General features: G+C 41.3%; 2 protein-coding genes and 1 long non-coding RNA gene across 9 annotated transcripts; 1 reads left to right on the top strand and 2 right to left on the bottom strand.

Moving 5' to 3' along the window:
• Positions 1–1,050: 1,050 nt before the first annotated feature.
• Positions 1,051–2,121, bottom strand: LOC115183764 (pheromone-regulated protein PRM7-like). The gene is made up of 2 exons (XM_029744854.1): positions 1,391–2,121; positions 1,051–1,256 (listed from the first exon to the last, which is right to left on the bottom strand). Exons 1-2 carry the CDS (start codon positions 2,103–2,105, stop codon positions 1,051–1,053), a joined length of 921 nt encoding a protein of 306 aa, XP_029600714.1. The 5' UTR covers positions 2,106–2,121.
• LOC115183757 (uncharacterized) lies at positions 2,029–3,786 on the bottom strand. The gene is made up of 6 exons (XM_029744852.1): positions 3,650–3,786; positions 3,489–3,560; positions 3,169–3,287; positions 2,994–3,039; positions 2,765–2,862; positions 2,029–2,622 (listed from the first exon to the last, which is right to left on the bottom strand). The coding sequence occupies exons 1-6, from the start codon at positions 3,695–3,697 to the stop codon at positions 2,130–2,132; spliced, it is 876 nt and encodes a 291-aa protein (XP_029600712.1). The 5' UTR covers positions 3,698–3,786; the 3' UTR covers positions 2,029–2,129.
• A 2,748-nt stretch (positions 3,787–6,534) lies between these two features.
• LOC115183758 (uncharacterized) lies at positions 6,535–9,621 on the top strand. Of its 7 annotated transcripts, none has more exons than XR_003874064.1 (5): positions 6,535–6,553; positions 6,715–6,862; positions 7,745–8,638; positions 9,000–9,270; positions 9,531–9,621. It is a non-coding gene; the product is annotated as an uncharacterized LOC115183758 (long non-coding RNA). The 7 variants fall into 7 exon arrangements; XR_003874066.1 differs by lacking the exon at positions 6,535–6,553 and having other exon boundaries at positions 6,685–6,862; positions 7,745–8,465; positions 8,564–8,638; XR_003874067.1 differs by lacking the exon at positions 6,535–6,553 and having other exon boundaries at positions 6,686–6,862; positions 7,745–7,882; positions 8,151–8,638.
• Positions 9,622–11,867: the final 2,246 nt, after the last annotated feature.

The raw sequence follows: 11,867 nt of genomic DNA, 5'->3' as shown, positions 1-11,867 counted from the left end.
ACTAATTAAAACAGCTTGCGTACCAGAAGCAAAGTCAGGGATCGCATATGGCGACTTGTGTATGTTTGAAGAGTCGAGAGAAACCATGAGACCATAGCACTCCCCCACTTCCGCAGCGGCGACGATCAGTGGACGAGGCCATCCACTGCAGTGAGTATCGCTGGCTCGGTGATGTTAGGCCCAGGATTGAGTTGCACATCCCCGGAGAGCAGGAGGGTAGTGAACAGGTAGTTGAACAGTTTCCGATAAATGTTGGACTTGTGTTTGTTCCGCCTAAGCAGGTCAGTGGAATAGGGAGCGAGGTAGACTTGGCCATTATTCAGAACATTATGGTATGCTGTGTACTGTCCGCTCCCGTGGAACGGTGAACCAATGTGTTTGGTGTTGATATTCTCCGGCAGTAGATTGATTGCGTCATCCCAGCAAGGACGCACTGAGATTATCAGTAGAGCAGCTACATAACTGACAATCATGGCAATGTACTGGAGATAAAACACATCATTGCGCTTTAAATCTTTGCATGAGTTACTTAGCTGGGGTCGGCGTACACCTGATGTTTTAGATAAAATAACAGCATTCGTATGAGAAGCGGCACCTGCCACACCACCCTCCCTTCCGTCTGCCATTTTCCTTTCCCTTTGTTCTTTTGTTGTCAAATAATATTTTTTAAATGTACTAAGTAAATTATTAAAAGCATTAAAATGTGGATGTTTCCCACTTATTTACACAACCTACTCCACACTTGCAAAGTGAAAGTTTACTTTCATGCATTTTCTACATACAACAGGTTTAGCTCCATTTTACTTTTATATTTTAGTCATTTAGCAGACGCACTTATCCAGAGCGACTTACAGTAGTGAGTGTATACATTTTCATACTCTGGTGAATCTCTCCAGGATTTCGCATGATTTTTTTTTATATTTGCGGATAAATATGCTAGATTTTACTCCACACTTGCAAAGTGAAAGTTTATAGAAAAGTTCTGAAATTAAGTAGTAAACAGAAGAAAAGCAGAATTGAGTCCAATTATAATGTGAAAATTTTAATGGTCTATGGTTCAATCTCATTTCTGAAGGTCTGATGAATAATTAATATTGTTCCTCCTCTTCCTTCTGGCAGGCGCAGCAGCACACTGCCCTCCAAAGCCTGCAGAAAAAATCGCATGACTGCTCCTTTCCTAGCTCTGCATGGAACATCCAGTGTCACGTCCTTGGTGACGTGTGGGGTGACATCCGGGATGACCACAGCAACATCCTCTGAAAAGGGAAAAAGGAGGAACAGAATGTAAACAAATGCAAACCGTAGCTTCTAAACACTGGCCAGTTGAAAGGTTCTACTAAGATGTCATGACAAACGGCACCTGTCAGAGTGCTCTCTAAGTGTTACTCACCTGCTTGGATGTCAGTTGGCAGAGTGGCGAAGATGGCCATTGTGAGAGTCCTTTCTTCAGGTGTGACGTCCACAACCTCCAAGAGGGAAGAGATGGGCTCTGCCTCTGTATTAGTGGGGATGTCCACAACATTCAGTTGGGAAGAAGCCGGATCTGCCTCTGTGTTAAGGGTGATGTCCACAACATTCAGGTGGCAACAAGCCGGGTCTGCCTCTGTTTTGGGGGTGATGTCCACAATATCTAGTTGGGAAGAACCCGGGTCTGCCTCTGTGTTAAGGGTGATGTCCACAACCTCTAGGTGGGACAAGCCCGGGTCTGCCTCTGTTTTTGGGGTGATGTCCACAACCTCCAGGTGGGACGAACCCGGGTCTGCCTCTGTGTTACGGCTGATGTTCACATCCTCCAGGTGGGACGAACCCGGGTCTGCCTCTGTGTTAAGGGTGATGTTCACAACCTCCAGGTGGGACGAACCCGGGTCTGCCTCTGTTTTTTGGGTGATGTCTTGAACCTCCAGGTGGGAAGATGCCAGGTCTGCCTCTGTTTTGGGGGTGATGTCCACAACCTCCAGGCGGGACGAACCCGGGTCTGCTTCTGTATTAGGGGTGATGTCCACAACCTCCAGGTGGGAAGATGCCAGGTCTGTGTTATGGGTGACAATAACAATCCTGATGATCTCTACTACTACAAGGCACCAAGATGTCATCAGAACAGGCATCTGTCAGAGTGCTCTCTATCATTGCTACTCACCTGCTTGGATGTCAGCTGGTCGTGTGGTGGAGACGGCCACCAGGAGGACAGGGGGGACTGGTAGGGTGGCTGCAGGGGGCTGGAAGCAGCTCTGCACCTCGTCCGCCACAAAGGCACAGACAGAGCTCATATAAAAAGGGCTCTGGAGGTCATCCGTGGAGAAGGACTGACTGATTCTCCCGAGGATCGATCGCACAGATTCAAAAGCAGCAGCCCGGGAGAAAGGGATGTGATGTGAAGGGTCCTTTAACATGCAGGAGAGCTTCTCCACTACGGCCGCCACCATGCCCACGGCCATCCCGCTTATTAGGATTGGGTGCTCTGAATGGCCTTCCTCTGGCTGAAGCCACAGGGCCAGGAGGAGCCTGGGCACCACCTCCACCACCACCTGAGATGGGCTGAGCAGGTTGCTACGGGGCTCATTGGACTGCTCGCCCAGAGTGCTCCTCACAGCTCTCTCCACGATGCTGTGGACTTTAGGATCGCTGAAATCAACAAAAAGGAGAAGACAAAGCTAAACGATGTGCAATGTGCTCACAGAGAACACTGTCTTAGTCTGTTTCTGCGTAGTTCCAGATGTGTAGATAAATGGATCAAGTCATATGCAGGGCAGTACATGGAACTCACATGTCAGCTGGCGAGGTGGAGTGCATGGAGCGGCGGAGCTTGCAGAAAGCCTCGTGCTCTATGTCCATCATTTTTAGGCAAGTGTTTACTTCCCAGGCCTGCAGTATGAAACAGGAAGTCCCATTAGTGTAATTTCACAACAGATCTATCCTGCTGTGCTAACTCGTTGTTGAAAGGCTAGTAAAGAGCTCACTAACTTGTAGTATGTCTCTAACTCTCATTCTCTTACCAGCCGAGCGAGGTCGTTTCCCTCCTCCAGGGTTTCCTTCCACACCCTTCAAATAAAACACAGAGCAATTCAACTTTCCTGGCTTGTGATTTTTCTGTTGTTTATTTTACCCAAACCTGGAGTGCTGATGGTGGCAGGGAATGGCAGTGAAGGTGAGTGCTGACGTGGTGCTCACCTCTCCCTAAGGGATTTTTTGCTCTGAGACACCAGCCAGTTGCTCATGTGCTCCGTGGTGACATGGGGCGGGACCTGGCCTTGACTCTGGAGCAGCAGATAATGGACCATGAGCTTCTTCTGCAAGATGAGGTAAGGTGTGAGACCATGCCACGAAATACCATATCATGTGCTTTCAGAAGGGCCTCTCGCAACATTTCACCACTACTCATGCCTGACAATTTGCAAGTGATATTAAGAACTCTTATGACCAACTTCTCTAAACTGTCTTGAAATACAACTCTCTTTCTGTTGTTTATGTTTTTGTGGGATGAATCTTACCTGTTTATTGTAATATGTTTCCTCCCAGCAGGCCTGCAGAGTCTGAAAATAAAGGCTGCTTCTACAGAATTCCTTTGAAGATAATGAAAATAATTTTGCTTGTTATGCACATTATGCACAGGCATTTACACTATGCTAAAATGAATTTCTCTTAAGATTACCTTTGTGGGACCATAAGTGAACTCCGGAATGCACCAAACCCTATCCATGGTAAGATGGGGAAGAAATGCAGCGCTATAGATATACGGGATGCTCTAGAGATAACAGGAATGACTTAAAGTCGCGAATGATCAATGACTGTGTTGTCGTCCAAGATGCTGCACTTAGAATTGAGTTGTAGGCGATGTTTGGCGCAAAATAGAATGTTTACATTCTATTGCCATGGAGAAATGGAATGTGTAGAACCTGTATAATTGGGTATGCTTCTATGTCTTTATTTCGTGAAAGATTAAGCTCTTTATTATGTCATAATGTGTATATGAGGACGTAGGAGCCCGTCCCGATTCATGACGTGATTATCCAGGTGCATGTTGCTTAGACCTACCAATCCAACCTTGGTTTACAAGTTAAATACATTGTTTATATATGCCTATACAAATCTATTGACCACATCCATTTAAAGCAATGATTGTCAATTGAAAATGTGGTCGTTGTGTTATCCTGTTGTGCGCCTTGAGTGTCAGTCGCCTTAAGCACATTATTCCAATATTTCGAGCTCTGAATTGACACAATGAACACTTTTGCAAAGATATTCAGTTACAAATAAGAGTATGAATGACAATAAACGTATGACTTGGATTGTATGCATAATAGTGTAGTTAACAATATCGCTCAGCGTGGGAACTTTTGGTGTTGGGAAAGTATCCGTTATAAGTCTCCATGGCACGTATCACTTCGTCGTCTTGTTGGTAATAGTAAAAATGCAACGACAGTCCGCATTGTAATTGTCTAACAGTTGTTTTTCATTTTGTTTCTCACATTAAACAGACATCTGAGAACGGAATTGTTTACAGATGTACCTTTGATGCACAGTCACACTAAAGCTGTACAGTGTAGTTTGAATAGTCAGTTTCAATTTTTTGCAGATGTATTCCCTATTATTTACAATTCGAAAGATGTAACATTTGAAATGAATGTGGCAGAACAGTTTAGCATAGAGTTCCTGTGGGAATCTTCTCCTTCAGTCTTTTTGCCTCCTAGGCCTCGTTTCTCATTACATGGGATTTCCCCAGTGCCAACTTCACATGAGATGGCCGCTGTTTACTGTCATGTGGTGCTGGATGACAGATATCGCTATGCCGATATCGCTGCTGTCCATGGTCCTGAAATATACAATCTAGTCTATTTGCATATGTACGACCATCCAAACTTGACCCCTCAGACATACACACACATTCATGCTAATCTCTCACACGCTTTTGAACATTGCACAACCTGCAACAAGACACTGAAAGAGCATGTTATTCCAAGAGTGTTTGTGTTTGAATAAAGACCCGAAGAATGAAATCAATGTGTGGATGTTGATTGGACAATGTATATGTCCTTTGCAGAAGCCATTTTTTTTGCATTCCCTGTAGCGTGTATTTTACTAGCGTGTATTTTACTTTATTTTACAGAATGAAGATTTGGTCTGAGAAACTATGCCGATTATAGCATGATAGCAACTTTTTTTTAAATAAGGCAATGTTTATATGACCCCCTTTCAAAGAGTTGCTCATTTATCACTTTCTTGCAGATATACAGTGCCTTCAGAAAGTGTTCATACCCCTTAACTTATTCCTCATTTTGATTTCTTACAGCCTGAATTCCAAATGGATTAAATTATAGTTTTTTTTATCATCTCACCCAGCTACAGACAAAACCCCATAATGACAAGGTGAAAACATGTTTTTAGAATTTTTTTCAAATGTATTGAAAATGAAATACATAAATATCTAATTTACATATGTATTGACAATACATGTTAGAATCACCTTTGGCAGCGATTAAAGCTGTGAGTCTTTCTGGGTAAGTCTCCAAGAGCTTTGCACCCCTGGATTGTACCATATTTGCAATATCACAATATATACAGTACCAGTCAAACGTCTGGACACACCTACTCATTTAAAGGTTTTTCTTTATTTTTACAATTTTATACATTTTAGAATAATAGTGAAGACATCAAAACTATGAAATAGCACAATTGGAATCATGTAGTAAGCAAAAAAGTGTTAAACAAATCCAAATATATTTTATATTTGAGATTCTTCGAAGTAGCCATGAAGTTCTTCATGGTCGAATTGCTCCATTGAAACCACTACTTATGGACGGACACCAATAATAAGAAGAGACTTGCTTGGGCCAAGAAACACGAGCAATGGACCTTAGACTGGTGGAAATCTATCCTTTGGTCTGATGAGTCCAAATTTGAGATTTTTGGCTTTCAATGTGTGTGTAAAGAATCAAGGGTGTTTAGTAGGGTCTACTCTTCATTATAAAACTATTTGTTGAATGGTTTAAAATCCGTCAGAAGCTGCTTTCAATTCATGGTGGCACTGAATAAGTCTTGACGGAGACAGAGCTTGTTTTGCCAAGGAAAGTGAAAAGGACTGAGGGAAAGTAAAATGGAAAATACATGGAAAGGAACATGGAAGAACCTCAAAGAACATTGCATTTTCAAGATCATGTAACATCAAACATAACATCAAAATGCATCTTATATTCCTGCCCTTACAGAAAAACCACATGATTTCAACTGACATTTTATGTGAAATCATGTGAAAACCATGCAACAAGCAACATGTGATTACATTAAACTACACATGTGAAAATGTGATTTTCGCATGTGTAGTTTAATGTAATCACATGTTGCTTTACATGTTATCACATTATCTTCACATAAGATTACATGAAAACATGTTTTTGGAACACTTCCCGTGTTCACATGTGAAATTGATGTGGTTTTTGCGTATCTGACTGGATAGGATGGGTGATTCAGCAGAGGACAGAGTGAAGCTGACCAGCCAACAGGAACTGTGTGTCCCTGACAAGCAGGCCACCAAACGCCCTGCAGTTCCACACTCAAGGTTCTTAATAATGCTTTAAAATGCACATGTACGATTGTGCTTGTGTAATGGGTTGAAAACAAAGTCACTAAAAACGGACACTCCTTTATTATTCATTTCTCCCCCAATTTGTTTATGTATTTGTCTTAATTAATCTACATTGCATTTTCTACATACTTTAGCGTTAGCAGTCCATCAGGCCAATAGATGGCGCTGTTGCACTGTTGTAGCAGGAGAAACAGCAAGTTCTGGCCAAGCGCTCACCATTCTGCTGAATAAGGATCAGAACTTTACTGAGCTAAACTGGGTCTGTTCTTTTTACTATTACAGGTATGTAACAGAACTTCCAAACGTTCAAATATATACACAATATGTAATAACATGCTATTTAACAACTCTGTCAAGGTATTATCACGTTAGGAAAGGTCTTGTTTTGGCTTTGTGTCGAACTGTGTGAGAGAAGAACGTGATTTACATTGAGTGAGAGTATATGTTAGCTTGATGCTAGCTGAGGTAAAAAACGATTTACGAGTCACAGAGACTATGTTTACTGAGTAGCTTACTTGTACTGGATTTTGTCTAGGAGAGTTTTTTATAAAGAATCCATTTGTTAGGGATTTCTGAGTTGGTTTTACATGTTATTGTTTTTTTTGTGTAAAATTGTGCTCACTAGCTGGTAAACTGGCCGAGCACGCTCAGTCTGGTGGACTTTTAGTGCATACAGTGTGAGAGACGATTTTCTGGAGGTGCCACTATCTTAAAGCTGAATGTATTGTTGTCAGTTTTCTATAGAGGTAGCGGTATATAGATAAACATTCAGTTATGTTTTCATATATAGGTGTTTCTATTGTATGAATGTGAAATACATTGTGGTTTTCATGTGAAACCATACACTAAGACAGGGTTATTTGTGGAACATTTTTGAGTTGTGCTTTAGGTAAAGTGCATTTATGTTGTGTAATTTAAAGTGTGCACTTGTTTGATGTGAATATTTTCAAAGTACTAACAAGAAAATAGACAATTGAACAAGAGAAAAAAAACATTCTTCAGAATAAAGAAAGCGCCAGAACTTTGCAGACGTAAACTTGTGTCCGTTCTTTTTACTATTGCAGGCCACCTCAGCTACACATGCACTCTGTCTGCACACGCATCCACGCATGCACATACACACGGACAAACACACACTAATGTTCTCTCTCTTGTATTTGTCAGCAGTTCATCGTGGCCCTGTCGTTCGCCTCCTTCACCAAAGCTCTGTCAGGGACCTACATGAAGAGTGCCATCACTCAGAGAGACACTTTGACCTGTCCAGCTCTCTCATCGGACTCATAGACTGCAGCTTTGAGATGGGTATCAACAATAACATTGAGTTGCTTGAGAATTCATGTAGTAAAAACTAGATACAGACTACAGTATGATCCGTTTTTCTTGTGGTTCAGAGTCTGCTCTCAATACTGTCCAGTTTTCTAGTTGTTCCTATTAATTGATTGACTGGCGTTTGTCCATGACTCTACTGTCAAAGCCCTAACATTGTTTTATGTGCTGCTATGTTGTTGCAGCCTAGTATCCAAACTGATATGCCATTTTTAGTAAAAATAAAAAATGCGCATGGGTGCAGTTTCTTGTCCTCCTCGTTCCGCTGTGAAAGGACCGCACCAGCTCCGGTGGTCCGAGGCGTCCACCTCTACCACAAAGGGACGAGTAGGATCAGGATGAACGAGGATGGGTCCGGAGTTGAAACGTCTCTTGAGCTCTATGAATGCCCTGTCAGCCTTGAGATTCCCGCAAAAACCTGCTTGAGTGAGGTGGGACAGGGCCGAATGTGTTCCGGAAGGGTTTTTGGAGAAGATCAGGATGTCGTCGAGGTAAACAAAGACGAACCCATTCAACATATCCCTAAGAGTGTCATTGATCAATGCTTGAAAGAATGCCGGTGAGTTCGATATTCCGAAGGTCATGACTAAATACTCAGTGACCACTAGGGGTGTTAAAGGCAGTTTTCCACTCATCTCCCTCCCTGATTCTCACCAGATTTTAAGCGTTGCGGAGGTCCAGTTTGGTGAAGAATTGGGCTCCTAGGGCCAACTCCAAGGCGGCAGACATCGGGTAGGGGGTAACGATTCTTGATCGTAATCCTTTTCAGCCCTTTGTAATCGATGCAAGATCTGAGGTTTTGGTCAGAGACAGAGAGACAAGGGAAACGTTTAGACAGACAGCCCAATTATGATATTTTTTCCACTAATTGGTCTTTTGACCAATCACATTACATATTTTCGCATCAGCTCTTTTTCAGAGCATATCTGATTGGTCGAAATACCAATTACTCAAAAAAACGACTGAATTGAGCAGCCTGTCTTAACGAAGCCATAGAAACCTGGACATGCTCCAACTGAAATGTTCCATCCTGTCAGTATTGATGTTGAATGGCATTAAGTACTTCTTTTTTTTTCTCTCCCATCCCCTGTAGGTTTGTTGAACATGAGTGGAAATGAAACTCCAGCACACTGGCAGCACTAAAGACGTGTGAGTATAACTTTTCCAGGTGAGGTGAACCTGCCTGTGGGTGCGGTGGGGATATTCCTGGGAGGTCTACTGATGAAGAGGTATAAGCTTGGCGTTGTGTCTGGAGCCCAGCTGTCTTTCGTCACCTCCTTCATGGCCTACCTCCTCCTCCCTCTGAAGTCTGGCACTAAGTGTGACAACGTTAAGGTGGCTGGTCTGACCGTGTCCTACAACGGGTAAATATGACATCTGATTGGTTGGTTGGTTGGGGGGTGTGTGGGCTGATAAAAACAAAAGTTTTGATCAGTGGAATATGAGGGAGAGTTAGACCAAAACACACATGGGCCTCTTCCTGGGCTCCCTCTTGTGGGAATATACAGTATGGTTGTTACTGAGCCAGGATTCCTGGCTGTTTTGTCACTGTGCCTATGTCAATGATAGTTCAGACACAATTATTTAAACATCATTATTCCCAGCCATTTTCTCAGTCCCCCAGGTCCCCTGGTGTACGATGGCAGCCTGTTGTCAGAGTGTAACAGAGACTGCTCCTGCTTGGCTGGGGAGTGGGACCCTGTGTGTTCAGACAATGGCATCACCTACACCTCCCCCTGCCTCGCAAGCTGCTCCAGCTTTACAGGTTACGGCAAGAACACGGTACCAATACTATTAATGTACTGAGTGTAGAACACATTCACAGGGATGCTGGCCCATGTTGACTCCAATGCTTCCCAAAGTTGTGTCAAATTGTCTTTTGTGTGGTGAACCATTCTTGATACACACGGGAAAATGTTGAGCGTAAAAAACCCAGTAACGTTGCAGTTCTTGACACAAACTGGTACCCCTGGCACACAACCATGCCCCGTTGAAAGGCATGTAAGTATTCTGTCTTGCCCATTCACCCTTTAGATGACAATCCATGTCTCAATTGTCTCAAGCCTTACAATATTTTTTTAAACCTTTCTCCTCTTTATCTATACTTATTTAAATGGATTTAACTAGTGACATCCATAAGGGATTATAGTGTTAACCTGGATTCACCTGGTCAGCATATGTCTTGGAAAGAGCAGGTGATCTTAATATTTTATACACTCAGTGTAACTCATTGGCACTGACAAGTTATTTTCAACCATTAACTGGGGCCTTGTTGAGGCCTTATCTAAGTAAGTAATTGCTGATTGACAATAAAGTATTATTTTGATGTATGGAAAAAAATATGGTATGCAATTCCTATGTAGAGAAGGTTCTCTCTGGTAGTTGTTCAATATGATTTCAACTTATACAGGGCACTCTTTTTTACTTTTCTTTATTAACAAACATCATCAAACAAAAGAGGAATAGTCACATGCAAACAAGCGTACTAACAAACTATTTACATTGCCAGGAATCCTAAACAAACAAATCATATTCATTAAGACTACAAGTTTTAATTGCCTTTTTCTTTTTCATTTTAGTTAGTGGTGCCATATTGTTTAAACTCATTTATAAAGTGAAAAAAGTTAGGTTTTGAATTAGACCATTTGCATTTGTGAATATGACATTTACCTAGTATTATTAGCAGTTGAATTAAATATGCTACATCTTTATCTATGTCAGAAATTCTGAAATAAATCATTATATAAAAACCATTAAATAGTACAACCGGTCCTATTTATTTTGTAACAAAATTCTGTTTGTCAATCCAAAACATTCTGCTATAAATACAGGTAAAAAACAAATGCAAAATGGTCTCCTTTTCCATTCCACAGAAATCACAGTTATATTCAATATTCAGCTTGTGTCACACCCTGACCATAGAGAGCCCTCGGGGTTCTCTATGGTGTTTTAGGTCAGGGCGTGACTAGGGGGGTTTCTAGGTATTATATTTCTATGTTGGTGTGTGTATATCGTTCCCAATTGGAGGCAGCTGATAATCGTTACCTCTCATTGGGGATCATACTTAGTGTGTCCTTTTTCCCACCTGCGATGTGGGATATTGTTTTGTGTGAGTGCCTATGTGCGCTACGTGTTTCACGATCGTTATATCTTTGTTGTTTTTGGAAGTTTCACTATTATTAAAATGTGGAACTCTACTCACGCTGCGCCTTGGTCTAATTATTCATACGACGGTCGTGACAGCTTGAATCTTTCCAAAACATGTTTCACAGGATAAATTCTATGTAACATTTCAAATGAAACTTCCTTTACTTTGTTACTGATGCAATATTTGTTAGCAATTTTCCATGCTTTCCCCCATTGTATATCACCATAGATATCTGACCAAAAGAATCTTGCTGAGAGAATTGTAGTATCACAAACAATATTCCTAATCTGTTTATTACTACATTTATCTTTGTTAATATTGCCAATGAATATATTTTCATGTAAATCTGTTACATCAACCACAGAGGAATTTAAAAGAGACAACCCCCCCCTTGGAATCGAATCAAAAACAATTGCATATTCTTTCAGGGTAATTGGAATTTTAAACTTATCAAGAAATTCCCCATATGAGAGTAGATATCCATCCTTATTCAGTAACTGACCAACCAAAATTATTGTATTCTCAAACCAGTTATGAAAAATACTTATTTTTAAATCGTATATCTTCGTTCCATAAAAAGTGTCTGTGGGTATAAATGGTGTTTATACGCTAACATCCAAGCTAAAATTGTCTGCTTATGGAATTTGGCCAACTTTACTGGGATTTTATCAATATCAAAATTACATCGAAGCAAAATTCTAAACCACCAACAGAGTCAAATAAATACTTAGGGAAGACATTCCAAATACTGTTCTGGTTCTTAACATACTTCAGAATCCAATTTATTTTAAAAGTATTATTTACAGTATTGAA

Source organism: Salmo trutta, unplaced genomic scaffold (assembly GCF_901001165.1).
Source record: "Salmo trutta unplaced genomic scaffold, fSalTru1.1, whole genome shotgun sequence".
In the NCBI taxonomy this organism is placed as follows: domain Eukaryota; kingdom Metazoa; phylum Chordata; class Actinopteri; order Salmoniformes; family Salmonidae; genus Salmo; species Salmo trutta.
The sequence above is the reverse complement of the archived record's forward strand: the minus strand, read 5'-3'. Positions and strand labels throughout refer to the sequence as shown.